Source organism: Phascolarctos cinereus, unplaced genomic scaffold, assembly GCF_003287225.1.
Source record: "Phascolarctos cinereus isolate Bilbo 61053 unplaced genomic scaffold, phaCin_HiC Scaffold_9;HRSCAF=440, whole genome shotgun sequence".
Classification (NCBI taxonomy): Eukaryota; Metazoa; Chordata; class Mammalia; order Diprotodontia; family Phascolarctidae; genus Phascolarctos; species Phascolarctos cinereus.
In genome coordinates, this window is record NW_027556402.1 from 212,594,168 (window position 1) to 212,621,972 (window position 27,805).

The 27,805-nt window shown below is 45.3% G+C and overlaps 1 protein-coding gene across 1 annotated transcript in view; it reads right to left on the minus strand.

Moving 5' to 3' along the window:
* Window positions 1-10,914: 10,914 nt before the first annotated feature.
* Window positions 10,915-27,805, minus strand: part of NRIP3 (nuclear receptor interacting protein 3) — a 31,397-nt gene continuing 14,506 nt past the window's right edge. Inside the window, exons 2-7 of the mRNA XM_021002028.2 lie at window positions 23,974-24,135; window positions 22,910-22,992; window positions 15,150-15,289; window positions 14,671-14,723; window positions 14,486-14,580; window positions 10,915-14,103 (exon numbers count right to left, since the gene is read on the minus strand). Of these exons, the coding sequence (XP_020857687.1) occupies window positions 14,088-14,103; window positions 14,486-14,580; window positions 14,671-14,723; window positions 15,150-15,289; window positions 22,910-22,992; window positions 23,974-24,135 (549 nt within the window). The 3' untranslated portion in view covers window positions 10,915-14,087. The remainder of the gene's footprint in view (window positions 14,104-14,485; window positions 14,581-14,670; window positions 14,724-15,149; window positions 15,290-22,909; window positions 22,993-23,973; window positions 24,136-27,805) is intronic.

Below are 27,805 nucleotides of genomic sequence, written 5' to 3' on the forward strand. Positions count from 1 at the left end.
TGGAGTCAGGACACTGAGCTTCTGCTCCTAACTGCCACTGTGTGAGGGGCACTTTCCACTTTTGACACCTTAGTTTCCTCATTTGTAAAATAAAAACAATTCTCCCTGGACTCCCTAGCCTCAGGACTATGTGGAAAGTACTGTGTAGACCTTTTAGAGCTACAAACTTGTGGGACTTGCCTAAGGGCACCGTAGGACCCACCTGCTTGCTTCTCAAATCAAAAAAGATTCACTTGGTTTTTTTTTAAATACATTTTATTTTTACCCCAATTACATTTTAAAATAATTTTTCAACATTTTTTTTGTTTTTTAGTTTTGAGTTCCAAATTTTATCCCTCTCTCCTTCCCTTACCCCCTCCCCAAGAGGAGGGTAAGCAATCAGATGTAGGTTACACATGTGCAATCATGTAAAACATTTCTACATTAGCCATTTTGTACACAAAGACTCAAATAAAAGAAAAAGAATGAAGGAAAGAAAATGAAAAACAGCATGCTTCAGTCTGTATTCAAACAACATCAGTCTTTCTCTGGAGGCGGAAAGCATGCTTCATCATTAGTTCTTTGGGATTGTCTTGGATCATTGTGTTGCTGAGAATAGTTAAGTCATTCATGATTCTTCATTGTACTGTTTTGCTGTTACTGGATACAATGTTCTCCTGGTTTTGTTCACTTCACTTTGCATCAGTTCATGTAAATCTTTCCAGGTGAAAAAGATTCACTTGTAAGAGATCTTCAGAAGCTCAGAATGGGAAGAGGTCATCTATGCAATCCAACCTGTCCTCATTTTACAGGGGATGGGGGCAGAGGGAGGGAGAAGAACAGATATAACCTAGGCTTTTCAAGTCTCTCCAACTTTGAAATCTAGGTCTCTGAACTCAGTATCCTGCTATGGCAGTCTCCTGAGCTAGTCTAAGACAGTCTCTGTTGGCTGGGACTGGTCTGATGGCCTCTCCTTCCCAGCCTCAGGCCCTGTCTGCCAACAGGATACTCCTATGGCATAGGTCCAACCACATTACTCCCCTGCTCAAGAAGCAGAGCAACCTGTTATCTTATAAATGCAAACCTCTCTGACATTTAAAGTCCTTCACAAACTGGTCCCAATCTCTTTTTTTCCAGGCCAATTATACATTACTTTTCCAATCACCCTCCCCTCCAGACAAAATTACCTCCAAGTGGTTCTATTTACACAACATTGTATTTATAATAATTCATCCACTGCCTTTGCTCCTGCCTCCTGGGCCTATAATGCCCTTTCTCCTCATCTCTGTCCCTCTAAACCTCTAGTTCCTTTTAAGGATCCACCTTCTAGAAGAGCTCTCCCCCCTCCCTAACTACTACTAATTGTTTCCTATTTATTTTGTATTTAATTATCTATGTACATATTTGTCATTATCCGTCCTTCTCCTTACCCCTAACCTGCAAGCTCTTGGAAGGAAGTGACTGATTCATTTTTGTCTTTTTGTCCATGGTGCCTAACACAGTGCTAGGCACATAGTAAGCACTTAATAAATGCTTATTGAATTGAATCAAATTGGGGGATATGAGCAAAGGATTGTGGAGAAGATAATGATTTATCAGCCCAAAGTACAGACCCAGCCTTCTGTTGCTTTCTGTAAGTTCTCCCAAATTCCCCCAACTCCTTTGTGATATTTCATCATTCTCTTAAAAAAATATTGATGAAGCATCTGATATTCGTGCTGCTCAGTTTCTCAAATTGGGGAGATTCTAGTCCCCAACACGAGATCACATGCTGGACCCTCACCCCAGTCAGTGAAGAGGGAGGAGTTCTTTCCCTTACAGGATCAATATCTCAGCAGAGAGAGACGTCATGGAAGTTTATTAGGGTGGTTGTTGTTGTTTTAGCCTGTAGTCCCAGGCAGGATGGATTTCTATGGGATTCAGTGTCCAAGCAAATGGAATAAGAGAATATAGTCCTGAGTCATCTGAGGTCTATTTCCCAACTGTCTTCTTTGGAGCAGGCCTCAGTTCTGAGTTTTAGTGAGTCCTGGCCTCAGCCCAAAGGATTCCATTGCCAAAAGTCACACTAGCGGAAGCTCTCCTGATGACAAAGGCATCTTCATTCAGTTGCATTGGCCCTGAGAAAGCCCTGAAACCTTAATCTGAAAAGGCCGGGAGCTGCGAAAAGCCATGAGAAATAAATGGGAAACACAGAGTAAGGTGAGACCCCAGACTCCCTTTAGGCTCTCACACAGCCCTTCAGGAAACTGCCTTCTGCCCACTGCCAGCGCTAGCTTTTCTCAGTGATGTCTGGAAAGTAGAGGCCTGTGGGTGGGACTGTATCTTATTCATATTTATTTAATAACAATAATAGCTATCATTACATAGAACCTACCATGTGCCGGGTACAGTGCTAAACACTTCACATATATTATCTTATTTGATCCTCACAACAACTCTAAGAGGTAGGTGCTATTATCCCCATTTTACAGATAAGGAAACCAAGGCAGAGAGGTTAAATGACTTTCCCAGTGTCATAAAGCTAAGAAGTATCTGAGGCTGAATCTGAATTCAGCTCTTCCTCACTCCATTTCCATCCCTCTACCCTCTGCACTGCCCCTACAATTGTCAATAAATGTATGTTGGAGGAAAAGTGGATGAAATATCTGGCCTGCTTATCAAAGACCAGAAACAGCATGACCCCCTGCCAGCATGGTGTGTGCCCTACTGACAGCCTGGCAACATCCCCCACAAAGATTAAACTCTGCAACAGGCTAGCTTTCCTTCTTTCTTGAGCTCTGGCCAACTGCCTGTTAGGTTCCAATTTCAACCTCTATTTCTCCTTTTTTAAAATCTTGTTTCTAATGGAAAGTGTATAGTGGCATTTTGCCCTCTCCTGTGGGGGCTAGGTGGGGCTGGTGTCCCTATTCCACTAAGGCCAAGTCCAGGGGCACCCTGCCCATAGAGGCCATGGAAGGCTAGTGATGCTCTCCTCTGGTTTCCATAGCAACTGTTCTAAACCCTTGGCTTCAGAGCCATTCCTCCTTTAATGGGCCATTAGGACTGACAGCTGCGGTATGAGTCATTCTCTTAAAGACTCCCCTTCTTCCAAGCTGAGAAAGATTCTTTCAGAGAAGCCACGTGAGAGAAGTGATCTCATTTTCCGTTGTCCAGAGATAGGGGAGAACTGGCCCACGGAGAAGGAGGGGCCACATTTCTTATTTCCCAACTCCGCCATGATCTGCTGTGACCTGCTGGGCAGAATCATGGATGATTGCTTCAGCTGCAGCAACTCAACTTGCCTTTACTGTGTTTGTGTGGAATTTACTCCTGGTCTTTTGTCCACTCTCCTCCCTGACCTCCTCCAGATATCCTTTCTCCCCATCTGTAAAAGGTAGGGGTCAGACTACATAATCAGTAGTCTCACAGTATCTCATCCTCTCTGTTTAACATTCAAAGCCCTTCATGATGCAGCCCCCTCCTACCTTTCCAGTCCACTTACACCTTATTCCCCAACACATACTCTTCAATCTAGCGACACCAACCTCCTGTATGGTTCCACCAACAGTACACTCCATCTCTCAGCATTTCCTCATACCCGGAATGTCCTCCCTGTTCCACTCCATCTAATGACCTCCTTGGCTTCCTTTAAGTCCCAACTATAATCCCACCTCCTCCAGGAAGCCTTCCTTCTTAATTCTAGCACCTCCTATCTTTTACATACTTCCTTCTTATCCTGTTGATAGCTTGCTTTGTATATAGTGTTTGCATGTTGTTTCCCCCAAGATCTTAAGCTCCTTGAGAGCAGGGACTGTCTTTTGACTCTTTTTTTATACACCCAGGCTTAGCACAGTACCTGGCACACAGTAGGTGCTTAATATTGATTGATTGATTGTTTACTATCAAGCTAGAAGGGAGGTAGAGGTAATCTAGTCTGACTCTCTCCTTTTACAGATGAGGATAAATGACCAAGGTCACTGGGATCTCTAAGGCTTGCAGGGACATCACAGGCAGATTGGGGGCCTCTCAATGACAATTGTCTCTCTGGACTCCCAGGAAACATCCATGACCGTGGAGAACTTCTCAGACCTGCCCAAAGATCTTCCCCTCCCTGTGCTTTCCTAGGAAGTGATGCTCAACTTGAAAAGTGGGAGCTAATTGGGTACCTCTCCTGGGCCAGGCTCAGCTGCTGGAGGCTGAAAGACAAGGTTAGTTAGGGCCAGAGACATCGCTGCAGCCAGCTGTGGATGAAAGGAGGGGTTTGGAGGAAAAACGACAGGAGAAAGAGATCAAACAAAACCATAGCTGTGAAGATGTCCAACCCTCTCCAGAAATGGGAGGTGTTAATATCCTCTTTGCTATTAGGTGGTCACGTAGTCACTCTGTTCCAGCAGTGAATTCTCCCAGAGCTAATTCTCACAAGTGAGCAGAACAGGCCCCTGTAGAAACTGCAGGAGAATCAGGCTTCCCAGGGAACTGAGCTTACATCCAGGGTACCTGTCTGCGTGTGGCTCATGTGTGTGCACCCACATGGCTGTGCACGTGAACACTGATAAGTATCATTTCTCAGACTTCAAAGAAACCAGTATAAAACATTCAGGATTTCTCTCAAGCAGAAAATTCATTTAAAACAAAACAAAACAACCTTCCCAAAAGAAGAAACACAGTTTGGACTATAGGTTAACAGGACTGGCTCTGCCTTCTTGTTGTAGTCTGCAGAGAGACTGAGGAATTTCTGAGAGCTGCCCTTTGGGCCCCTGGGAGTGGGGGAACTTGGTGGAGAATAGAGAGCTGGTGTGAACAATCTGGGAGGTGGGGTGGAGTGTAGCAAGATATAGGATTGAGCTCTAAGCAGGTGCAAGAACACACCTAGACCTTCTTCCTCTAAGTGACAGAAGCATTATAGGAAAAAGGGAGCGGAAGGAGAGACAGGAATTGTGAGGGACAACCTCCCAGAGTGAGGAAAGTTTGTCTGGGCTGGGAGACACAAGACCACCTGTAGAGGGGAAAATGCAGATTGTTAGATCGGGGTGGGGGTGGGGCTTTCAATGTCATGTAATCCAAGCTCTTTTTTGCATCAAGCTGGAATAAAAGCAGTGGGCAGGGGAATGGGGAGGGGAGTGTGTGTGTGTGTGTGTGTGTGTGTGTGTGTGTGTGTGTGTGTTAGGGGTGAAGGGGCAGGACAGTACCCTGCCCTGGCATTTTTCCTTGTCTTACTCATGTTAATAGGTGGCCAGTGACTCTCCCAGACATACGGTGCCTGGATGCCTGAGCTTCAGCTTTCCATTGTAGGTGCTACCCCATCATCATTTGTTTTGTTGGCCTCTTTCACCTTCTTGTTTGTGTATTTGATTTGCTTCCACTTTTTTTTTTGGAGGCAGTTGGGGTTAAGTGATTTGCCCAAGGTCACACAGTGTTTATGCCTTTCTTCACTCGGCATCATTTCACATGTCTTCCCATATTTGTTTGAATTCCTTATTTCTTATGGTACAGTACCATTCCACTACAATCACAATCTATAACATACTTTATTTGTTTGGTCATATCCAGCTCTCTGTGATCCCTTTTGGGGTTTTCTTGCCAAAGATACTGCAGTAGTTTGCCATTTCCTTCTCCAGCTCATTTTACAGATGAGGAAACTGAGGCAGGGTAAAGTGACTTGCCCAGGGTTCTCCAGTTAGTAAGTATCTGAGGTAGGATTTAAACTCAGGTCTTCCTGACTCCAGGCCCAGAGCTCTACCCACTGCACCAACTTAGCTGCTTGGTGTTTGCTGAATTTTAGGACACGTAGCTTGCTTCTTATGACAGCTAGACCTGAGTTGAAATCTAGCCTCATACACTTACTAGCTGTGGGAACCTGGTACAAGTCACTTAACCCTGTTTTGCCTCAGTTTCCTCATCAGCAAAATGAGCTGGAGAAGGAAATGGCAAACTACTCCAGTATTTTCACCAAGAAAACTGGTCTTTTTTCTCTGCCATTAACCTCTTCCAGGAATAATTCCAGTAGTGGGATCACAAGGTAAAAGGGTGTAGACACTTTTGTAACTTTTTTTTTACATAGTTCTATACTACTTTCAAAAAAGGTTGAACCAATTAATAGGCTTAGCAGCACTGTAATATTGTACCTGCTTTGACCACAAATGTGCTAACAGAGACTTTGATAATCTTCTCTTATCTTTGCCAGTTTGATGGGGCATCAGGTAGAACCTCTAAGTTGTTTTGATTGGCATGTATCTGGTCATTTAGAATTGTGAACGTTTCTTCATGAGTGTGTTAACAAGCTTTATTCCTTTCAAGAATTGCTTGTTCATGTCCTTTGACTATTTCCCTATTTATCTAAATGTAAGAGAATTGTCCTTGTTCTTAAAAATTTGTATCACTTCCTTATATATTTTGCATGTCCAGCGTTTATTAGAAATGTCTGCTACAAATATTTTTCCACGTTTGTTTTTCATTTTTATTTTGGATGCATATCATTTATTTAGTCTCATCATGTGTGGTATCAGATGCTGGTCTGTTCTGGGTCTCAGTTTCTTTCCTGAGTGAAATGAAAAAGTCAGGCTAGATTAGGGGTTCTAAGGGTTCTTGGGTCTGTGGATAGATTTGGGTGCATTTTTTTTTGTTGGGGTTGTTATTTTCAGGCAAAGTAAAACATTGTGTATTGAAAAACTAGAATATTGTCTCAGCTGAACCAAGAGGGAAGGACATTTGTCCACACCTAGGTCAAGGGAGTCCTGAGAAGCAAAGCGTGTGGAGGGGGGACATCAGGAGTGACTACTTCAGCTCCAGACTGAAAAGAAAAGGCAGCACTGAGGCTAAGCGGGAGGACAGTTCTGGAGGGGAAGCCACCTGAGGACTTGTCATCTTCTTACCCTGGATTTCCCTTCCAGGGCCTTTTCTGTGGAACCAAAGATTTGCAGCCCAGCTCTCCAGACACTAGAGGCACAGCCGGGGGCTGGGCTGTTGGTTGTCCTGCTAGGCATGTTTGGGTCCCGCTGGCACAGGAGGAGTTGGGGCATTTTCAGGAACCCAGAATCAGCTAATGCTTCCATGCTGCTTCCCTCCTTCCCCCAACCAGATGCCTGTGTGTGTCATCCAGCCTCCCCGAGACAGACCACCAGGCTGATTCAGAAAGAATCGCACAGGTACATTGGGGAGGAGGATCTGAGCTAGCAGGAATTCATCTCCTAGCCAGGGGTGGGGAACTTGTGGCCTCAAGGCTACAGGTTTCCCACCCCTGCTAGACACTAGGTGGGACAGTAGGTAAGAGCCCTGGACTTGGAGTCCTGAAGACCTGAGTTCAAATCCTGCCCCAGACATTTACTAGCGGTGTGATCCCAGACAAATCACTTAACCTTTCTCAGCCTCAGTTTCCACCCCCATAAAATGGGGATAACAACAGCACTTATCTCTCACAGGGATGTTGTCAAAATCAAATGAGATTATATATGGAGAAAGAGGAGAGAGAATTATACATATATACACACATACATACATGTACATGCATCTGTATCTATAAACAGTTATACAAATGCTAGCTATTATCACTGTTATCACCCAAGTGTCCTAACTCTGGCGGCCCCTTATTGCCTCTAATTATTTTTCTCCCCTGGCCCCTCAGTCTCAATACAATAAATACTTATTAAGTGTCAGCTCTGTGCCGGGAAGCCTTTCTCTCTCCCTTTGTTCTTTGGTCACTCTGACCTTAGATACCAATAGGCTTAGCAGCAAAGTGGCTGGTAAAGGCTTCGTTCTTGTCGTATGCTTCTGGTGCTGACAGGTTCTGAAATCACAGTATTGTCTTGCTTAGTCTCCCCATCTGTGAAATGGGGGTAGCAATACCCTATCCCCACCTCTGGATGAAAAGGAGCTGAAAGGGGAGGCCCCGAAAAGGAAACTCCTCAGTTCGGACTGGGGAGATGCTGCCGGAGGGGGGGGGGGCTGGGGCCAGGGGTCAGATGGGGGTGGAGGGTGGGGAGGTCATTAGCTCGGAGCGTCTCAAACTCCTCAGCAGATCACAGATTTTGAGCCAGAAGGAACCTTAGAGGCCCGCAAGCCCAACGCTCCTCATCCGAAACCTCAGAACCTCTCCACTTCCACATGAGGGTGCTGAGTCTCAGAAAGCTTACACGACATGCCCAAAGTCATACCGGTAGTTGCGGGGCATCAGTGCTATTTTTTGTCAGGGGATAAGGAAGTAACAGTTTCCGGAGCCTCAGGTCACAAGGCTTAGGCCATCAGTTCTAATCGAAGGTTGTGAGCCTGAGGCTGTTGTGAGGAGCAGTATGTGCTGGGCTCAGGGAAAAGTCCTCCCTCCCCTCAAGAGGGTTCTGAGGAACATCCTTTGCTAGGCCTGGAGGATCTCTTCCCAACACGACTCCCTTCCCTTCCGCTCCATCCCCACCCCCCATCCCCACCTCTCCATGAGACTAAATGATTTTATCCCTGAGCCTTAGGTCCCAGAGGATGTCAGGAGGGGACAAAGGAGCCCTTTCTAAAAGAGGGTCAGGCTGTCAGGCGGAGCAAAGACAGGTGGCAATTTATGCATCTAGAACAAGGTGGGGGAGAGAGAGGGGGAGCCAAGGCCGGGAGATGATGGTGCTCCCCCAGCCTGACACTCCAGATGGAGGTTCTCTCACTGGCAAACAACCTGCTCGAGGGCCAGGGTGAAGGGCTGGGAGACAGAGAACACTTGAAGGTCTGACTGCACTCTTCACACACTAAGTGCTGTTCAGGGGGCTGGCCCTTAGGCCAGGGGTTCTTCTTTTTGTCTCATGTACCCTCTGGGCAGTCTGCTGAAGCTCAGGAACCCTTTCTCAGAATCATGTCTGTGGCCTGCATTCATATTTGAAGGAAGTGCTAAATTTCAGTTAGAGGTTAGTGAGAATAAAGATGGAATTTCTTCCTCCATTCAAGTTCAAGGACCCTGGGAAATCTGTCTTCAGATCCCTGTGGACCCCAGGTTAAGAACCCCTGATGGAGAAGAATAAGTGAGTAGGATCATTCTGAGTTTTACCATCCTATACCTCCAGAATACTCACTTTTCTTCTCTCTTCCTATGCTCTTCTCTTTCTTCTCTCCTCCTGCTCTTCTTCTTTTTCTTTTCTTCTTCTTCTTCTTCTTCTTCTTCTTCTTCTTCTTCTTCTTCTTCTTCTTCTTCTTCTTCTTCTTCTCCTCTCTCTCTCTCTCTCTCTCTCTCTCTCTCTCTCTCTCTCTCTCTCTCTCTCTCTCTCTCTCTCTCTCTCTCTCTCTCTCTCTCTCTCTCTCTCTCCCCCCTCCCCGCCCCCAGCAAAGTCACAGAAAAGGAGGCAGTCATAAGTGGTGCAAAAGCATGGAAGTCAGGATCCTTGGGTTCTATGCTTAGCTCCATGACCAACCTTCAGTGTTACCTTGACCTAAGATTGGTCATCTGTACAATCACAGGATAACAGATCCAGAACTGGAAGGGACCTCAGAGCTATTCTAGTCTAATCCACTCATTTTACAACAGAGGAAACTGAGGCCCAGGGAGCTTAAATGACTTGTCCAAGGTCACACAGTGTCAGAGACAAGAACTGAACCTTGATTCAATGGCTCCAGAGCCAACACTCTTTCCTCTGTGCCATCTTTATTTTTCCAGCTCTAAAATTCCATGTTCTCTGTTATTGTCCAGTTAGGGGCTTACATATATTTTTACTTTTAATTTCCATGGAAAATTCACAGCTGAACCAATCCACCTCTCCTGACTGGTCCTGACTTCTTTGGCTCTACCCATCCCAACATGCCTAACTCCCCTAGTGAGCACCCTGCCCTGGGGGAAATCCTGCACCCTTGGTTCATTTTTGTATTGTTCATTGGCCAACTGATTCCAACATGGGACACTGGTCTTTGGGCAATAGTCCTTTGTTCCCCTTAAACTCAGAATTACCGAATTTTGGAGGTGTAAGGGACTTCTGAGAATTTCTGAGGAATCCCCTCCGCCTCCTGGTGGTCTCTCTGTCTTTGCTTAAAGGCCTCCAGTGATGGGGAATCCCCTTCCTCCTGAGGTAGCTCCTTCTACTTTTGGACAGCCCTGAATGTTGGGAAGTTTGTTCTTATGGTGAATCAAAGGGGTAGTAGGATGTTGAGGAAAGACCGCTGGAATAGGGATGAGCAGATCCAGATTAAAATCTGGCCGTTTAATCGATTAGGGTCTTAGCTTCCTCACCTGCAAAATGGAGGGATGGGACGAGGTCACTTTTAAGGTCTAAAAATCCTATGGCATGTGATTCTTCTATCCACTGCTTCTAGTTCCACCCTTAAGGAATTAACAGAACAACAGAGGTGAGGAACCTGCAGCCTCCAGGCCACATGTGGCCCTCTAAGTCCTCAAGTGTGGCCCTCGAGGACCTAGAGGGCCACATGTATCCTCTGGGCCACAGGTTCCCTACCACTGATATGACCCCTCTACCACAAGTTCTTCAAATACCTAAAGCCACCTATAACATACTCCCAGGTCTTCTCTTTTCTAGGATGAACATCCCATTGTGCCTCCATGGCTCCTTCAGGGGTATGGCCTCTACTCCCTAGTTGCCTCTCTAGAAACTCCAAGTTCAAGAACTTGGAAATCTAGCATAATGTAGCATGGAGGGTGGAATGTTGGACTTGGATTCAGGAAGACCTGAGTTCAAATCCTGCCTCTGACACTTACTCTATGACCATCACCATGGATAAGTCACTATACCTCTCTCAGTCTCAGTTTCCTCAACTGTAAAATGGAATTCTAATAGCACCCACCTCCCAGGGTGGCTGAAATATTTGTAAAAGGCACTTAACACAGTGCTTGGCATAAAATAGGTGCTCAATAAATGCTTATTCCCTTCCCTTTTCCCTTCCCCTAATTATACTCCCACCTCCATACCGCAGGACTCAAGGCCTGCCCCAAGGCCCTTGAACTCAACCCCCACCAGCTCCTCCACATAAGCACCATGGAGTCTCTTGAGATGAGGTTTCACTTTATTGGTACATCAGGCTCACAGATAAACCAGACAAGGCTGGACACACTGCAAGAAGAAAGTGCCAACAGAGGGGCCCAAAGGTGGCAGCAGGCAAGGAGCTCATTCTGTCTCTCAGTGCTCTGAGCCTAGAAAGATACTTCACCTACAGGAGGGCAGGCTGTTGCCAAGTGATCCATACTGAGGAGACTTAGAGCTAAGGGACTGGAATTATCTGTGGGAAGGACTAGTTAAAGGCAAAAAAATAGAAAACATCAGAAAATGCCCATTCCCCAAATACATTAGACATAGAAATACTAAGTTCTAAAAACATATTTTTCAAGCTTCTTGTCAGAAACCAAGCACCCATTGAACATGGGCTCCAGTTACATAAGATGAAACCTGCCATGGCCCTCTTGCCAGGCATGAATCTGATGCCCAGGGCAGGGCTGGCTCAACCCCACAGAAAGTCTGTAGTCCCAACCCTCAGAGTACAAGCAACTGCAGGAGAGGTTTCCCAGTTAACAAACATGGAGACATTTAAAGAAATCTAATGAGACCCTAGAATTACTAACCAAGGAGCTTCAACATTCCCAAGATGCCTTTGCCAAGCATAGCTTGCTAAGTGAAGTCTTCACTATTTGGTTCTGGAATTTAATTTAGGCTTGACCAAAAAGCACATTGGGTGAGGCAGTGATATCACAGCTTGGACCGTCCAATCATTTTCTCTTCTAAAACCGGAAAGGCTTAGGAACCAGAAAACTCTCCAAAGGTCATCTAATCCATTCCCCTGTTCCTGGAGTCTTACCTCTAAGAAGTCAAGGAACACATGTCTTCTCTGATCTCTAGATAGTCATCAGAGAAGAGGATTCCTTAGTTTTTCTTGCTCCCCAGTGCCACCATCTTCAAACATGGGGAAGATAGGCTAATATATCATGGCAACAACTTGCCAGTGGAGTATTTCAGATTTTGTGAGGAGCCTTTGAGAGACTAAACGGGGTGGTGGAGCATTATAATAAAGGATGGGAAGATATTCAGCTTATTCCAGGTATCAGGAGCAGCTGTGGTTTGTACTCTGGTGAGCAGGGATTAATCTGTTTTTGAGAGCGAAGAAAGGGCAGGGCCAGAGAGAGGAGATGAGGGGGTCCAGAGAAAGACAGAAGACTTGAAGAGAACATAGCTGAAGTGGAGAAAGGCACTGTCCCTTCCATGGAACAGTTTAGGGTGGGACAGGAGAGGAAGAGGCCAGGTGGGAATGTCAGGGATTCCTGACCCCACAGAACTCACTGTTGTTGCCCAGGATATTTGGACTGTGTCTGTGCCTGGGCGGAGGCTGGGAGGGTGGTATCTTGTGAATAAACCTGTGAAATAAGACAGGGACAGTGTGGCCACAGGACTGTTCCCACATCAAGGAGCTGGGAGGTGTCTTGGCAGCTCACACTGTGAGTTCTATTGAGAACTAATGGGGTAGATGGACAGGATGGATTCTCCTCCTCTCTATCCTGTCCCTTATTTTATCATCTACTGTGAGGTGTGGGGACATTGGCAGTGAATGAGTAAAAAGGTTTATGAATCTCTGCTAAAGAATGAGTATAGATCTGTGGAATTTCTGATGGGAATTCCAATAGGATCATCATCGTCTGACTTCTCCTAGGTTAACAACATGGTGGAACTGTAGTGTAAACACCTATTCTGATACTCCAACTCGAAAAGCTTGAGTAGCAAACGCTCACCATCTTACCAGCTCCCTACACAATGTCAGAACTGGAAGGGCTCTATTTAGACCAGGGGCGGGGAACCTGAGGCCTCGCGGCCACATGTGGCCTTGTAGGTCCTTGAGTGTGGCCTTTTGACTGAGTTCAAGTTTTATAGAACAAATCCTTTGTTCTACAAAGTTTAGATTTCGTTAAAGGGCCACACTTGAGGACCTAGAGGACCACATGTGGCCTTGAGGCTGCAGGTTTCTCATCCCTGATTCTAGTCCAATCTCATTAATTTACAGGTGAGGAAACAGTGGAAGTGACTCATCCAAGGTCAGACAAGTTACTGATGGCAGGTAGATATAAACCCACATTCCTTGGCTGTCCAGTATTCCCTTGACTACTCTGTAGTGTCCTCCCCTCCCCAACTGGAGATCCCCGGGCAGCCCCATCCCAGCAACCAACACCTATATGGCCAAATCTTAAGCCACCCCCTTGCCTTCACTTTCCCTGTCCCTTCACCCTCTATGCCCTCTAGCTGGCTAAGTCCATCTCATAAAAATTGATTACAGGATTAATAGCTGATAATAGTCCTCAGAGAACTATCTGTTATTATTTGAACCAGAATCCTCCATTGTTTCCCCAAAACGAGTGACTGATGTTGGCATTCTAGACATATTCTGGAAGCCCCCTCCAGCTCCTCGTGGCAGGCATCCCCCATCCTGGCGCCATCACTCCTGTACTTTCTCCCCTTTTTATTCCTCTTGCTGTCTCACCAGCCCTACAGCTCTCACCTCACAGTTCCTTCCACAGAAGAGACAGAGTGGTGGAGTGGAAATTAGGTCAGACTACGAGGCAGGAGACCTAGGTCTCTTCTACTCCCTTGCTATGTGACGCTGAGTAGGGTGCTAAATTCCGAGCTTCATTTTCCTCATCTGTAAAGGGAATGGGCTGGATGAGATGGTGTGTAAGGTCCTTTCCAGATTTAAATCCTATGTGTGGAGTGAATAAAAACTCAATTAATCCATGCTATGGCTTTCTGTGATTGAGCCAATGAGTCAGTACCTATTTCCTGCTGATTACATGTCTGTTCACAAGGAAGTGACTCTAATAAGGGCCAACTTCTGGCAGCGCCTGTACATGGCTAAAGAAAGCAAATTCCTAGAAAAGACTGAACTGTGGGGGACACACTCCAGCAACCAGGTCAGGGCAGTGTCAAAGGTTCATTAAACACCAGATCGGACGTATAAAAACCATAGATACAACCAGACAGGATTTCTAAGCACAGGCTACAAAGGAGAGGCCCAGAGGGGAAGGAATTGATGGAATCTCCCATAGAGGGAAGGAGGTCCAGGAAGCAGGGCCTGGGCCAAGCCTGACAGCTTTCCCAAACTGTTAGCTTGGGGGTGTATGTGGCTTGTATGTGTATGGGTGTGTGTGAGTGTGTGTTCACTCATGCACACATCTCAATCTTTAGTTATGCCTCTGACGTGCTGAAATGAAAAGAAAAAAATCAGAAGTGACAATGAGCTTCAAAGAAATCAGATTTTTAAGATTTTTAACATAGAGACCTAAAAATTCTTCCTTCCCTCACTTCTCCCTTCCTGCCTTGCTCCCCTCATATCCACTCATCTCCTCATGTGACTTCCCTCTAGGATTAGGGCCTCCCTAGGGGAAGCTTGGGGGCTCCTAGGAATTTTGAGGGGCTGAGGGAGTTGAGTGAGGGGCTATTGGTCAGACTTGAGGTGCTCAAGGTAGGGAGGGGTTGGGGATGGAAAGGGCAGGCTGCAGGGCTTGTCTGGGACCCCACCAAAGGAGGGGGGCTCTAACCAGGTCAGCTTCCCTAGGTAGATGAAACCCCAATACAGTACTCACTTATCTTCACTGCCAGACACAGTCTCCACAAAGGGGATCTCTTCCTTCTCCACCTTCCCCATGATGAGACGCTGCTTGTCCAGGTTTATGATACACTGAGGACAAAGTTTAAAATTAGCAGCACTGCCTAAGGACCCTCACCCCCAGACTGTCAGGGGACCAAAAGGAAGCAAAGTCAGCCCTACCTTCAAGGACCGCAGAGTCTGGAGCCCAAGAGTGAGATTTCTGTCATTGTCCTCTGGAAAAGAAGGAAGACTGTCTAGTGAGAATCTGCTACCTGCAGCTTCTATCCATAGCTACAGAAGTGAGTTCCTAGAAGTGGAAACTGGGACGGGTTCAGGGGAACTTTAGCACAGGCTTGTGGGAGGGTGGGAAATCAGACCTTAAACACAGCTATCTTCCTCCTAAGGATATTGAGACTCCTCCACCTTCACTGCACACTGCTATTTCTAATTAATTCTCACCAGGCCTCCTGAGGTAAATGCTTGGGACTGCTTCCCCTATTTTATTGAGCCCAGACAGGATCACTGACTGACCTCACAAATCCTGGGGTGATAATTCTGCAGATGGCAGAGACCCTGTGGAACTAGCGTGAGATTTGGGGAAGTTTAGTGAGGGAAGGGTGATCCTTGGGTCCAGCCCACAGCCCTCAAGCCCCACTCACCAACCACAGCCGCTGGGCAGTCCAGGCGTAGGGATCCCAGTGTAAGTGCAAGGTGCTCAATCTGGCCCACCACTTTGAGATGCCGGGGCAGGGAGAGCTTTTCCCCATCATGTTTATGGGACTTAACGTGGTCCTTTAACCTGCACCAGAGAAGAAAACACCCAGATCTGTGGTTGCAGTTTTTTTTAGGTCTAGGGCCTGGGCTTCCTGGGGGATGTCACAGGGGCTCAAGACTACTGGCACCAGACTGTCCTCATTGGTGGAGATTGAATACTCAGTGATCCAAGCCTGCACTGTGGCGATGGTGGGGGGTGGGGTGTGAGAGCTTGGAAGGAGAGAGCTCCTGATTGTCTGGCTTCCGTCTTTGAGAGAGAAGATGCCCAGGTGCAGATTCTCTTCAGGGAGAGAAAGATTCTGGCACGAAGAGAGGTGCCAGAACCTTGCCCATGTCCCTAACCTCAGCTCACCACACTAGAGACTTTGGAGAATTTCTCCTTGGTAAGAATCTGGGACCACATATCTTCTTCCTCAAAGGTAGAAGGCAGAAGAAGACCAAGATTTCTCTTCTCCCAAGATCTCCCCAGCTCTGCCCATCACACAGGACTATTGAGTAATCAGTCTCCATAATGAGGAAAGTCTTTTGCATTTGGGTGTGAGCTCTGGTTACACTGGTATTCATTCAGATTATGCCTGCTCGATGACCTACATCAGACATTCTATAGGGGATCCCTTAGGAACACTTTATACAGAGGTGAGCCAGTCGGGTTGCACCAAAGCAATCCAAGTCATGGCTCTTGACCATGAAGCCCAGGAGGCAGGGTGGTAGGTGGAGTAGAGCAGTCACTGCATGTAAGTTTGAATCCAGGTTCTTGTCACCTGTGTGGTCCTGGGCAAGTCATTTATCTTGACCTTGGTTTCCTCACCTGTAAAATGAGGGGGTGGGAGTAGATGATCTCCAAGGTCCCTTCCGGGCAGCGAGATGGTGCCATAATACATGGAGCACTGAGCCTGGAGTCAGTAAGACTCATCCTCCTGAGTTCAAATCCAGTCTCAGACACTTACTAGATGTGTGACCCTGGCCAAGTCACTTCACCCTGTTTGCCTCAGTTTCCTCATCTGTAAAATGAGCTGGAGAAGGAAATGGCAAACCACTCCAGTATCTTTGCTAAGAAAACCCCAAATGGAGTCATGAAGAGTCAGACATGACTGAAAAATGACTAAACAAAAAAGGTCCCTTCTAGCTCCTATGATTCTGACTTACTTTATAGCTTTTCATCTAGCATAGACTAGATAGTAGGAGGGAGATCCAGCCATACAAGTATTGAATGGATAAAGCCTGGCTGGACAATGGTGTATATGAATAAAGGCCTGGTAGTTTTAGTGGACCATTAACTTAATAGGAGCCATTCATAAAGTGATACAGCTTCCAAAAGAGCAGATGCTATCTTCTACGTAGCATAAGCCGAATGTTTAGAATGAGGGAGATATAGTCCCATCATATTCTGCCCCAACTAGCCCACATCTGGAATATTGTGTTGAGTTGGGGGGGCGCCATTTTGGAAGGCCCTTGATGAAATGGACTGCATTGAGAAGATTGCAACTTTGGTAATGAGGGACTGAAAATCATGGCATATGAGAATCATCTGAAGGTACTAGGAGGGCCAGTAAGTAAAAGAGGGTTAGACTCTTGGCCAGTCAGGACAGATTTTCAAGTCATGAGTAGAAAGTTGCAGAAGGCAGAACTTGGTACCATATGATCAAGGACTTCCTAATAAGCAGAGCTATGCAAAAGTATAATGGGCAGCCTCTAGAAGTACTGAGTTCCTCATGCCTGAAGGTCTTCTACAAAAAGGTAGCTAGTACAAATATTATTATCCTCATTTTACAAAAAAGGAAACTGAGGCTCTGAGAAGTTGTGACAAGTCCATAGGTATACAGCTAGTTAGTGGGATTTGAATCCAGGTTTCTTGGTCCAAGGCCAGTTCTGTATCCATCATGCCACCCTGTCTCTCATGCATATATTAGGATAAGAAGGTTAATGTCTAGCCTAGGTGGATAGCTGGGCCAAACAATGGATATGTAAGGCCATAGACTAGGTTGTTGACTTGGGAAAGCCTCAGCCGAAGTGCCCACATTAGTGAGAAATTACACAGCTGTCTTTATGAGGAATTCCAGGGTGGGCAGTGGCTCTCCCATAGCAAAGTTTCCTTACTCTGCTGTTACCAACTTCTTTTTTTCTCACCAATTAAATTAACTCAATTCAACACACATGTATTGTAAGTTGTCTACTATATGCAAGGCAGTGTGCTTCATGCTGTGGATATAATCTACCTCCATAGCACCTCCTGCCTCCGAGCACGTCCCTCCATTCATAGGGCCACCATCTTAGTTTGGGCCCTGGTTGGGTCCTGGATTATTTCATCAGCTTCCTAATTAGTTTCTTTGCCTCAAGTCTCCCTTCTCTGCAAACCATCCTTCACATATCTGCCATATTGATACCAAAAAGCACAGGTGTGACCATATCATTCCCCATTCCAAGAAACTCCAGAGATTCCCTCTTGTCTCTAGGACAAAATATAAATTCCCATTTGCATTTAAACCCTTCACCAAGCCCCAGACTACCTCTTCAAGTTTATTGTACACTACTATGTCCATGAACTTCACATTCTAGCCCAGCTGATTGACTGTTGCCCCATACATGACATTCCAACTCTCATCTCTGTGCCTTTGCACGTGCTGCTCCCCATGTCTAGAATGGACTCCTTCCTCGTTCTCCAGTTGCTAGTTCCCTGAACTTTCCAAATTAGTTTGTATATAGGTTGAATTTTCTTATTTGTATATGTGTATATATGTATATAAAATGTATGTGTAGATATGTGTATATGAATATGTATGTGTATATGGAGGGGGAGAGAGAGAGAGAGAGAGAGAGAGAGAGAGAGAGAGAGAGAGAGAGAGAGAGAGAGAGAGTGAGAGTGCCTCCCTCCAGAAAAAATGTAATCTTCATGAGGGCAGGGAGCATTTCATTTTTGGTTTTGTATTCCCAACCCCTTGCTCCTGACACATAGTAGATAATAAATATTTGCTGAATGAATGAAGGTTGAATCCAAATTGTGAAGCACCCTAAATGCTAAGTTTGCATTTTCTCTTAGAGGCAACAGGAAGTCACTGAAAGTTTTTGATCAAAGGAGTGACACGGTCAGATCTTTTTCTTTTTTTAATTTTTAATTAATAATTCATTTTTAGGCAACTGGGGTTAAGTGACTTGCCCAGGGTCACACGCTAGTAAGTGTGACGTGTTTGGTCTGAGGCCGGATTTGAGCTCAGGTACTCCTGACTCCAGGGCCAGTGCTCTATCCACTCTGCCACCTAACTTCCCCCAGATCTTTTTCTTAAGAAGATAACTTTAGAGGGACAGCTAGGTGGCGCAGTGGGTACAGCACTGGCCCTGAAGTCAGGAGGACCTGAGCTCAAATCAGGCCTCAGACCAAACACGTCACACTTACTAGCTGTGTGACCCTGGGCAAGTCACTTAACCCCAATTGCAAAGAAGAAGAAGAAGAAGAAGAAGAAGAAGAAGAAGAAGAAGAAGAAGAAGAAGAAGAAGAAGAAGAAGAAGAAGAAGAAGAAGAAGAAGAAGAAGAAGAAGACTTTATGAGTGATGTGAAAGATTGATTGGAGAGTGAAAAAATGGGAGTCAGGGAGACCAATTGGAAGCTTATTACAATAGTCCAAGTAAGTGGTGATATGGGCATGAAATAGGGTGGTGATAGCATAGGTGGAGATAACTGGCCCAAGGGGAGAAATGTTAAAGGTCCAATCAATAGGAGTTGTCAGTTGCTTGTGTACGGGAAGAGAGTGTGGCATGATTTAGAATTACTCTGAGGCTTAACGGTGGGTGATCGGAAGACGGAGGGGCACTCAGCAGAAGCAGGGGTGCATTTGGAAGGAAGCTGATGAGTTTGGTTTTGTGTGTATTCAAGTGAAGGTACGAGAGAGACATCCAGGTAGAAAGACCCTACAGAGAGCAGTCGTTGGTGCAAGACACCTACATTTGCGTGGTTCAGGAGGCAGATTAAGACTGTTTATGTAGATTTAGGAGTCACCTGCTTAGAGGTGATGACTGAACCTATGGAAGGAGATGAGATCCCTAAGCAGTGATAGGGAGAGGAGGAGGCACAGCATCAAAGGTCGGTGCCCTGCCTTGGGAGCAGGTGGATAAATGAACCAGCCCCTGAGACCGAGGAAGTCCGATGGGTGGTGGGAAAACCAGGAGAGCAAACTGGCACAGGTGCCAGGGGAGGAGAAGGGAGCCAGGAGGAGGGGATGGTGAAAGGCCTTGATCTTTTTGGATCCCCAAAGCTCAGCACAGTGTCTGGTGCACAGCAGACACTTAGAAAATGCTATTTGTCTCTGGCTACTTGTCAACGCCAATGTGTCTTAGGTCCTTTAGGGCAAAACCAGGTCAACCTAATTCACATGCATGACCCAGGGGGGCAAATGATAAACACACTTCGGTGCTGGTGATGACAACGAATACCACTGGGATTGGATCCCAATCAATGAAACCTACTTGGGGGTGGGAGAAAATGGCAACAAAAACTGCAGGCAGTTACAGCGGCTGATGGAAGTAACTAGCACCGAAGCAATTATGGGCTTGTGGGAAAATACATAATTACAGACTTTCTGTGCCAACACTTCTGATTTCCTCAGCAGCCTCATGGGGCTGCTCCTTTGGTGTGGTGGTTTTGGTTTTTTGCCAATATAGCCCATCCAACAAAAAAGTAATTGTGGTGTTTTAAACATGGTTATTACTTCCTTGAGTCTCTAACAGCTTCTCTGGAATTATGGCAGTCTGTGGCTTACTTCTATCCCCAGACCATGATGGCTCAAGACCTTCCCAATTAACCAAGGTAAGCTAGAATCCCCTAACCAGAGATTTGCAATGCACTTGAACCAACTTCAATGGCTCTAGAGCCAGGGCTAACGATAACCCATTTCAGGAAAATATCCAGCCATATCTAAGAGGCATTTCAATTCTTCATCTGCCTAGGAATAGGAGGAATTGAATATAGTTCAGTCTAAACCAGTCAAGGCTAGGGCTGAATGATTGTTAGATACCAGAATTTTAACTGTGATGGGTTTGTTGTAATTGGGCTTTTTTTTCTTTTTTTTTCTTTTTTGATGAGCAATTGGGGTTAAGTGACTTGCTCAGGGTCACACAGCTAGTAAGTGTCAAGTGTGTGAGGTCAGATTTGAACTCAGGTCCTCCTGACTCCAAGGCCAGAGCTCTATCCACTGTGCCACCTAACTGCCCCAGTAATTGGGCTTTTAGGAGAGGGGAAAAGATACTGGATTTAGACCCATCCACATGGGCTAAATCCTGCAAGAATCTTAGTCTTAATGTGGATTTTAGGGGAAGAGAATAGGGAGGGAAAGGGAAGAAAAGGGAAGGTTGGAGTGGAAGATGGCAGGGGTATTGCTGCTCCCAAGTTGGAGAGCAGAATGAAAGCTGAAGAGAAGACTTCAAGAATTGTGATGTAGGGAAAAAAGGAAGATGAGACGAGTAGTCATAGTTGGCACCCACAGAGACCAAGGCATTTATTTGTCAGCCTAATAATAGCAACAGAAAAGTCTGCTGTTTTCCTGGGGTATGTTAAGGACATAAAGAAGAAACTCCCAAGACTTGTTCAGCCTGATGACTTCTAATCACCTTTGGTGATCCACGTGGACAAAAATGATACCGCAGGAAGGCATCCAAAACTGAATGCTAAGGATTTGGAAGTATTCAGTGAGAAGATGAATACCTTAGGGGTACAAATAAGATTCTCATCCTCATTGTGGATTTGGGAAGTTAACAAACTAAAAGGTAAATAGCTAAGAAGATGCTACCTGGGAAGGGAGTTGAGAATTCTGGACAATAACCATCAGGCTTCCCTTTGATTCCTGCACAATTCTAGCATGCATTATTAAAGGAAAGTTTGACAACAGCTAGAAAAGAAAGTAATGATCATAATGGGTCAGTGCGGCTTTATCAGGAGCAGGTCATGCATCTTCGTCCTTCCGTTCTTTCTTTCTTTCTTTCTTTCTTTCTTTCTTTCTTTCTTCTTTCTTTCTTTCTTTCTTTCTTTGGTGACTAGACTTGTAGATTAGGGGAATGCTGCAGATATTTAGTTCTCAAGGATTAGTTCATCTAAAAAGTATTTGAGGGGCTCAACATGAGTCAACAGTGTGATGAGGTAGCCCAAAAGATTAATGCGTTCTTAGCCTCCATCAAGAAAGGGCCAATGTCAAGAACAAGGATGCCATACTCTACTTTGGTCCGACCACATGCAGAATATTATGTTTGGTTCTAGGTGCTTTGTTTTAGGAAAAACTCTGCTACACTGAAGAGCGTCCAAAGGAGGACAGAAAACTGAATGTGAGGGGGTCTTAAAATCAAGCTGTATGAGGATTGGTTGAAGAGATTTGTCTGTCATAGTTAACAGGAGAGGAGATTTAGGAGGTACATCATAGCTGGCTTCAAGTATGTAAATGCTGTGACACACCGGCCCAGGAGTTAGGAGAATCTGAGTTCAAATGTGCCCTCAGACACTCACTAGCTGTGGGACCCTAAGCAAGTCACTTACCCCTGTTTGCCTCAGATTCTTCATCTGTGAAATGAGCTGGAGAAGGAAAAGACAAACTACTCCCATATCCTTGCCAAGAAAACCCCAAATGAGATCAGGGAAAGTCAGACATAATGGAAACAACTCAAGGACATGTGTAACAGGGATAGACTCAGGGCTACGTTGGAGCCAACTCAAACTGGCTCAGAAGAGCCGATTGTTAAATTTTCAGCATGGGCATTTACACCTCTGCAATTGGCAAAAGCGAAAAAGCAGGAGTTGGTTTGTTGTTTTGTTGGTTGTCTAGACGTAACAAAGTAATGGAGGAAATACTAATAATACAGATTAAATTTAAAAGTGTATTATGAATATTTTTTCCTCCAGAGAGCCAGTTGTTAAATATTTACTATCACACCCCTTGACAGAAGTAATATTTTTTTGGGGGGTAAGGCAATTGGGATTAAGTGACTTGCCCAGAATAACACGGCTAGTGAATGTTATGTGTCTGAGGTCAAATTTGAACTCGGGACCTACTGACTTCAGGGCCAGTGCTCTATCTGCTGTGCCACCTAGCTGCCCCCAGAAGTAATTAAAAAACATTTCTTTGGCTCCAGAGAATAAAGCTAGGATCAATGGGTAGAAATTACAAAGAGATTAATTAAGATTTGACATGAGGAAACAACCTCTAACATGTAGAGCTAGCCAAAAGTGGAAGGGCTGCTTTGGGGAGTAGAGAGCTCTCAAGCAAAAAACTAGATGATCATTTCTCAAGGATGCTGCAGAAGGAATTCTCGTTTAAGTCCAGTGGAGCTCGATGTCATTACTTCAGAGGTCCCTTCCAATTCGGAGGTTTTGAGATCTTGCAACAAAATCGGAAGACCTGGATTTGAATCTCACTTTAATGCTATCACTTATTAGCTCTGTAATCTCAGGCAAGCGACATCTTGTAATCGCATAATGACAACCAGTGACATTTGCACGGTGCTTCGACGCTTGCAAAATGCTTTCCATATGGAGATAAATATGTCATCTCATTTGCTTGTTATGACAATGTGGGAAGGTCCCCGCTGGTTGGAAATCTCCAGTGGCCCAGAAATGTCACGCAGTGGAGTGGTAATGTCTGACTTCGTTCCATCACAAACTGCTACTTACCCTAGCCTGTCCACGCAGGCAGAGGAGATGAGATTATGTTGACAGCCGGTGTCAACCAAGGCTTTCAAGTCCTTTCCAGCGCACTGTGGAAAGAAAAACATGAACGTTGACAGGAGCAGTAACTACGGATGCAAAGGGGAGGGGGACCAAGAGAGGAAGATGCAGAAACTAAGAGAGATTTAGAGAGTGAGACAGCCTCGATGGCTTGTACAGTGGATAGAGCGCTGGGGCCTGGAGTAATGAAGACCCGAGTTCAAATCTAGCCTCAGATACTTACTTACTCACAAGTCACTTAACCTCTGTTTGCCTCAGTTTCCTCAACTGTAAAATAGGGATATTTTATCACTTCCCTCCCAGTGTTGCTGGGAGAACCAATTTGTAAAGTGTTTAACAAAGCCCCCCACACATAGTGGGCGCTTAATAGATGCTTGTTTCCTTCTTTCTTTCCTTGATGGTTCACAGGGTAGGTGAGAGGGTGTTCCTCTGGGACCCCGTTGCCTATCATAGCTTGAGAAATACTCCTATCACCAGGCTTGATCTGAGAGTTGTACGAGGTCCCCCAGACGGACACGCAACCAAGGGAGCGAAGAATTGAGAGGTGGAAGTAACCATGTCCGCCAACTCCTTCCTTTTTCAGGTGAGAACACTGAGTCTGACAGAGGTTAAACAACTTCCCTGAAGGCACAGAGGGAGTGAGCGGTGCTTGCCGGCTGTATATTCTGACTCTGTCCTCCCTGTTCCCTCCGACCCAGTTCAACCTAACTCTAGCCCACTGTCTGGATTACACATCTTGTCGGGGTCCTCCATTTTGGCTGCACACGCCGATTCTTCCTTGGTTTGACACTGAGGTCTAAAATTAAGGACATTAGGCTAGTTCCTGGGTCTTCCCCAGCTCAAAGCCATCTGCAGCTTGGTGCTGATGGTGCTTCTAGAGGGCCCTGGGTTCTTCTCTCTCTGCTGAGTGGGGCTGGGGGAGATCCTCCGGTCAGGGAGGTCCCTCTGATCCTCAGACAGAAGTGCAGTCTCCCTCCCCAACCCCCCAGACCCTTTGTGCGGCGAGTTACCTGGCAGGACACCAGGATCACGTCCCCTTCCGCAGCCTTCTTCAGCCCCTCAGACTTGGCCTGATTGAGTCTGCCGGTCTTGGGGGCCCACGGGACCCGGGCGTTTCGGAGCTTGGAGAGGTTGGTTTCCATGAGGCGCCTTTGCAGGATGTTGTGGGGTTGCTGGAGGAAGACGAAGAAGAAGAAGGGCCTTAGAAAGTTGGCGGGCCATGACCCTCCATCCTACTGCACACCTCCTACAGCCCCACCCCCCATCTATCCACCTTCAACCTCATTGTATTCAGGTATTAAAGCCCATGGCACAGGCTCAAAGTCTCAATGAAACATGTGTGTTCCTAAAAATAACTTTATACTTTTGACTCTCACTCCTTTAAGAAAAAGATTTTTATTGATGTTAATGAAAATTTTTTATTTCCGTTTATTAACTTTTTATTATGGTGGCGGTCAGGGCCGTTTCTCCTAGTTAAGAGGTTTTTGAACTGGCTGAAACCTGTTTCATGGGATGTGAAAAATTTACTTCGGACCTCAAACATTCCTCAGATAAGAAGCCAAAAAGGCAGTCAGGGCTTCCAAAAGTAATTTGACTTACCTTATTTGAGGAAGGATTCAAGTGATGTGGGCTCTGTGGGCATGTAAATCTCCCCTCTCAATCAGCCCATTGTGAACCCTCTAGATGCACTTTAACCTGTAACCTGACTTAGTTTGCCAATAGAGTCTGTTTTAACCAGATTTATTTCCTTAGGGGATGTATGAGATGATGATTCGTTTTAAGGTTGTTCAACTTTTCAATGCTAAGAGGGTTTATGAGATTGCAATATGTAAAAGAATGTATTTCTCTCTCTGATGTAATTTTGTCTATAAAAAGCCTCTTTAGAATCCTAACCTTGGTTCAGGTTTTGTTTTTTTAATCCTGAACCTATGCATAAACATAATAAAACTTAGGTTTTTCGCCTCTATAATTTCTGCGCGTGTGGTAGATTTATTTCGACTACAGTTATCTACCACATAAACTCAAAGAGGAGAAATTTTCCCCATAACATTATCTTTTGATTTTTTTTATTACTTAGATTTCCGCTTCTATCCCTCCCCCTCTCAGAGAGACATTCCTTATAACAAATTTCTTCGAGAAAAGAAAAAAATTCAGAAAAACTGATCAAGACATTGAAAAAAATTGATGCTTTGTGCAATGGTCCACACACATGGACCACCTCCCCCTCCAACTTTGCCTCTCATTTCTACTTCCTCTGCATGGGTTTACCTGGAATTCTGTGCCTAAGGAGGAACTGTGTTCCTGTTCACCTGCAGGGGAATTCTGGGTCAAGGTCATGACCACTAGGGAGTATTGAGGACATTGGCCCCACCTCAGGTGGAGGCAACTGCTCCCCCCTCTAAGTTAATTACATTTCCAACAATAAAAAATTTATACAGGGTGTCCCAAAAGTCTTTGTTCAGTTTTAAGCAAATAGTTTAAATAACTAGCTTGTTCAAGCTTAATAGTTTTCGTTGTTGTTGTTTCTGTTTTTTTCAAGCTTAATAGTTTTAAAACTATTGTATGTATTAACTTTTAGGACATTCTGTACAAGCACTTGGAGACTTACAAAGTGCAGTCTTGAAAACAACCCAGCTGGTGGGGCAGCTAGGTGGCTCAGTGGATAGAACACCAGCCCTGGATTCAGGAGGACCTGAGTTCAAATGTGGTCTCAGACACATAACACTTACTAACTGTGTGACCCTGGGCAAGTCACTTAACCTCATTGCCTAGCCAAAAAAAAAAAAACAACAACAACCCAATGGAGGGGGAGAGGGGTAGGCAAGTATTATTATTCTTATTTTACAAGTGAGGAAACTGAGGCTCAGTGTTACACAGCTAGTAAGTGTAGGAGTCAGGATCAGATCCAGATCTTCTGACTGGAGGAAGGGCAGAGCGAAAAGTCCTGAGATCCTGAAACTCCAAACCCAGCCCTATGCTCTATGCTGCCCGTGCACCCAATGGCTATTTCTGGAGCCCCATTAGAGTAAAATTTCCCCAAAAGACTCTCACTGATGAGGGCAAGGGGATCTGTATGAAGCAGGACTGTTACAAGAGTTATGCATATTCCACGGTCAAAGAGATGGAGGAGGGGATGGTGCTTGCGGACCTTGAAAATGGTTTGAAGGCAGGACCTTCCTCACCCCCAGATGTTTGCTGTACCACCCCAGGTGTCCCCAGTGGAAAAGAGCCTTCAGTCTACCCAGAGTGACTTTCTACTCTGTGGTCTCTACTCCAATCCAGGCAACCAGAAAATTAGTATCCTAAAGAGAGGGGTAAGGTGCCCAGTCAACATCTTTTGCAAGAGGCCTTTCCTGGTGTTCCTTATGTCCCCACTCCCAGTGCATACCCTCTGAAATTATCTCCCATTTATACTATGTATGTGTATATACATATATATGTTTATATATAAATATAACATGTACACATATATATTATGTAACATAAAATATGATGTATAATATAAATTATGTATATTTATATATAAAGATATGCATATATATACACATACATAATGTCTTTTATATATAAATGTGTGTGTATATATTGCATTTACCTAGTTGTTTGCATGTTTTTCCCCCATTAGAATGTGAGCTCTTTGAGGGCAGAAGCTGTATTTTTGCCTTTCCTTTTATCTCCAGATTCTAATGTAAGGCCTGGCACATAGTAAGACCTTAATAAATACTTGTCCATGGACTATTTCCGATCTTACTGAAACTTTCACTTACCTGGGGACCAGTGTCTTTTAGGCCTAGTCAATTTCTTTGTGTCTGCCTTGCATAGAATGTGAGTCAGGGCTTCTCAGGAAGCTAAATGGTCTGGAAATCAGCTTTGGTGCTATCCTATAGACCCCCAAAATACTACTACCCTTAAGGCTGAGACATGCTTTTTTTGTGTGTGAGGCATTTGGGGTTAAATGACTTGCCCAGGGTCACACAGCTAATGAGTATTATGTGACTGAGGCTGGATTTGAACTCAGGTCCTCCTGACTTTAGGGCTAGTGCTCTATCCTCTCCGCCAACTAGCTGGCCCCCCAAAGAAGCATTTTTTTTTGGTCAGACAATTGGGGTTACATGACTCGCCCAGGGTCACACAGCTAGTATGTGTTAAGTGTCTGAGGCTGGATTTGAACTCGGGTCCTCCTGACTCCAAGGCCAGAGCTCTATCCACTGTGCTACCTAGCTGCCCCAAGCCTGGGGGCATGCTTGACCCTCCCCAGTTCTGTGTTCATCATCCTCACAGTCAGGAGGGCTAGAATCAGAGAGACAGCTTGGAAGGGATCCCAGAAATAAAAGTATATACATACATACATGTGTGTGTATGTATATATGTGTATATTACATATACGTACATGTATGTGCGTATAACATACATATATTTAAAATTATCTTAGCTCTAAAATAAGAGGGCACCTCAGGGGGCACCTAATCCAACCTCTTCGTTTCATAGTTGAGGAAACTGAAGCCCAGAGAAATCTCCCACCTCGTCCATCTAAGCCTGGTGGAGGTTGGGGGGATACAATAGACTCCAAGAGAAAAGTCTCACTCCCACACAGTTGATTACTGAGGTATAGGCCCTTCTAGAATCAGAATGACTCACTGACTTATTGTAACCCTGATGGGAGAAGCAGCTTCCCAAAATACCCTGGTTGTTGGCAAAGCAGGTTTTAAATTAGTATCATGGGGGGGGGGGAGGTTAACTGGGGGGGGGGAAGGGCATGCCCTGACGTGGAAAGCCAGAGCTTAATTTGATAAAGAGTGGGTAGAGGCAGGGCTGACTTCTGGTCATTCTCCCCAGAATTCT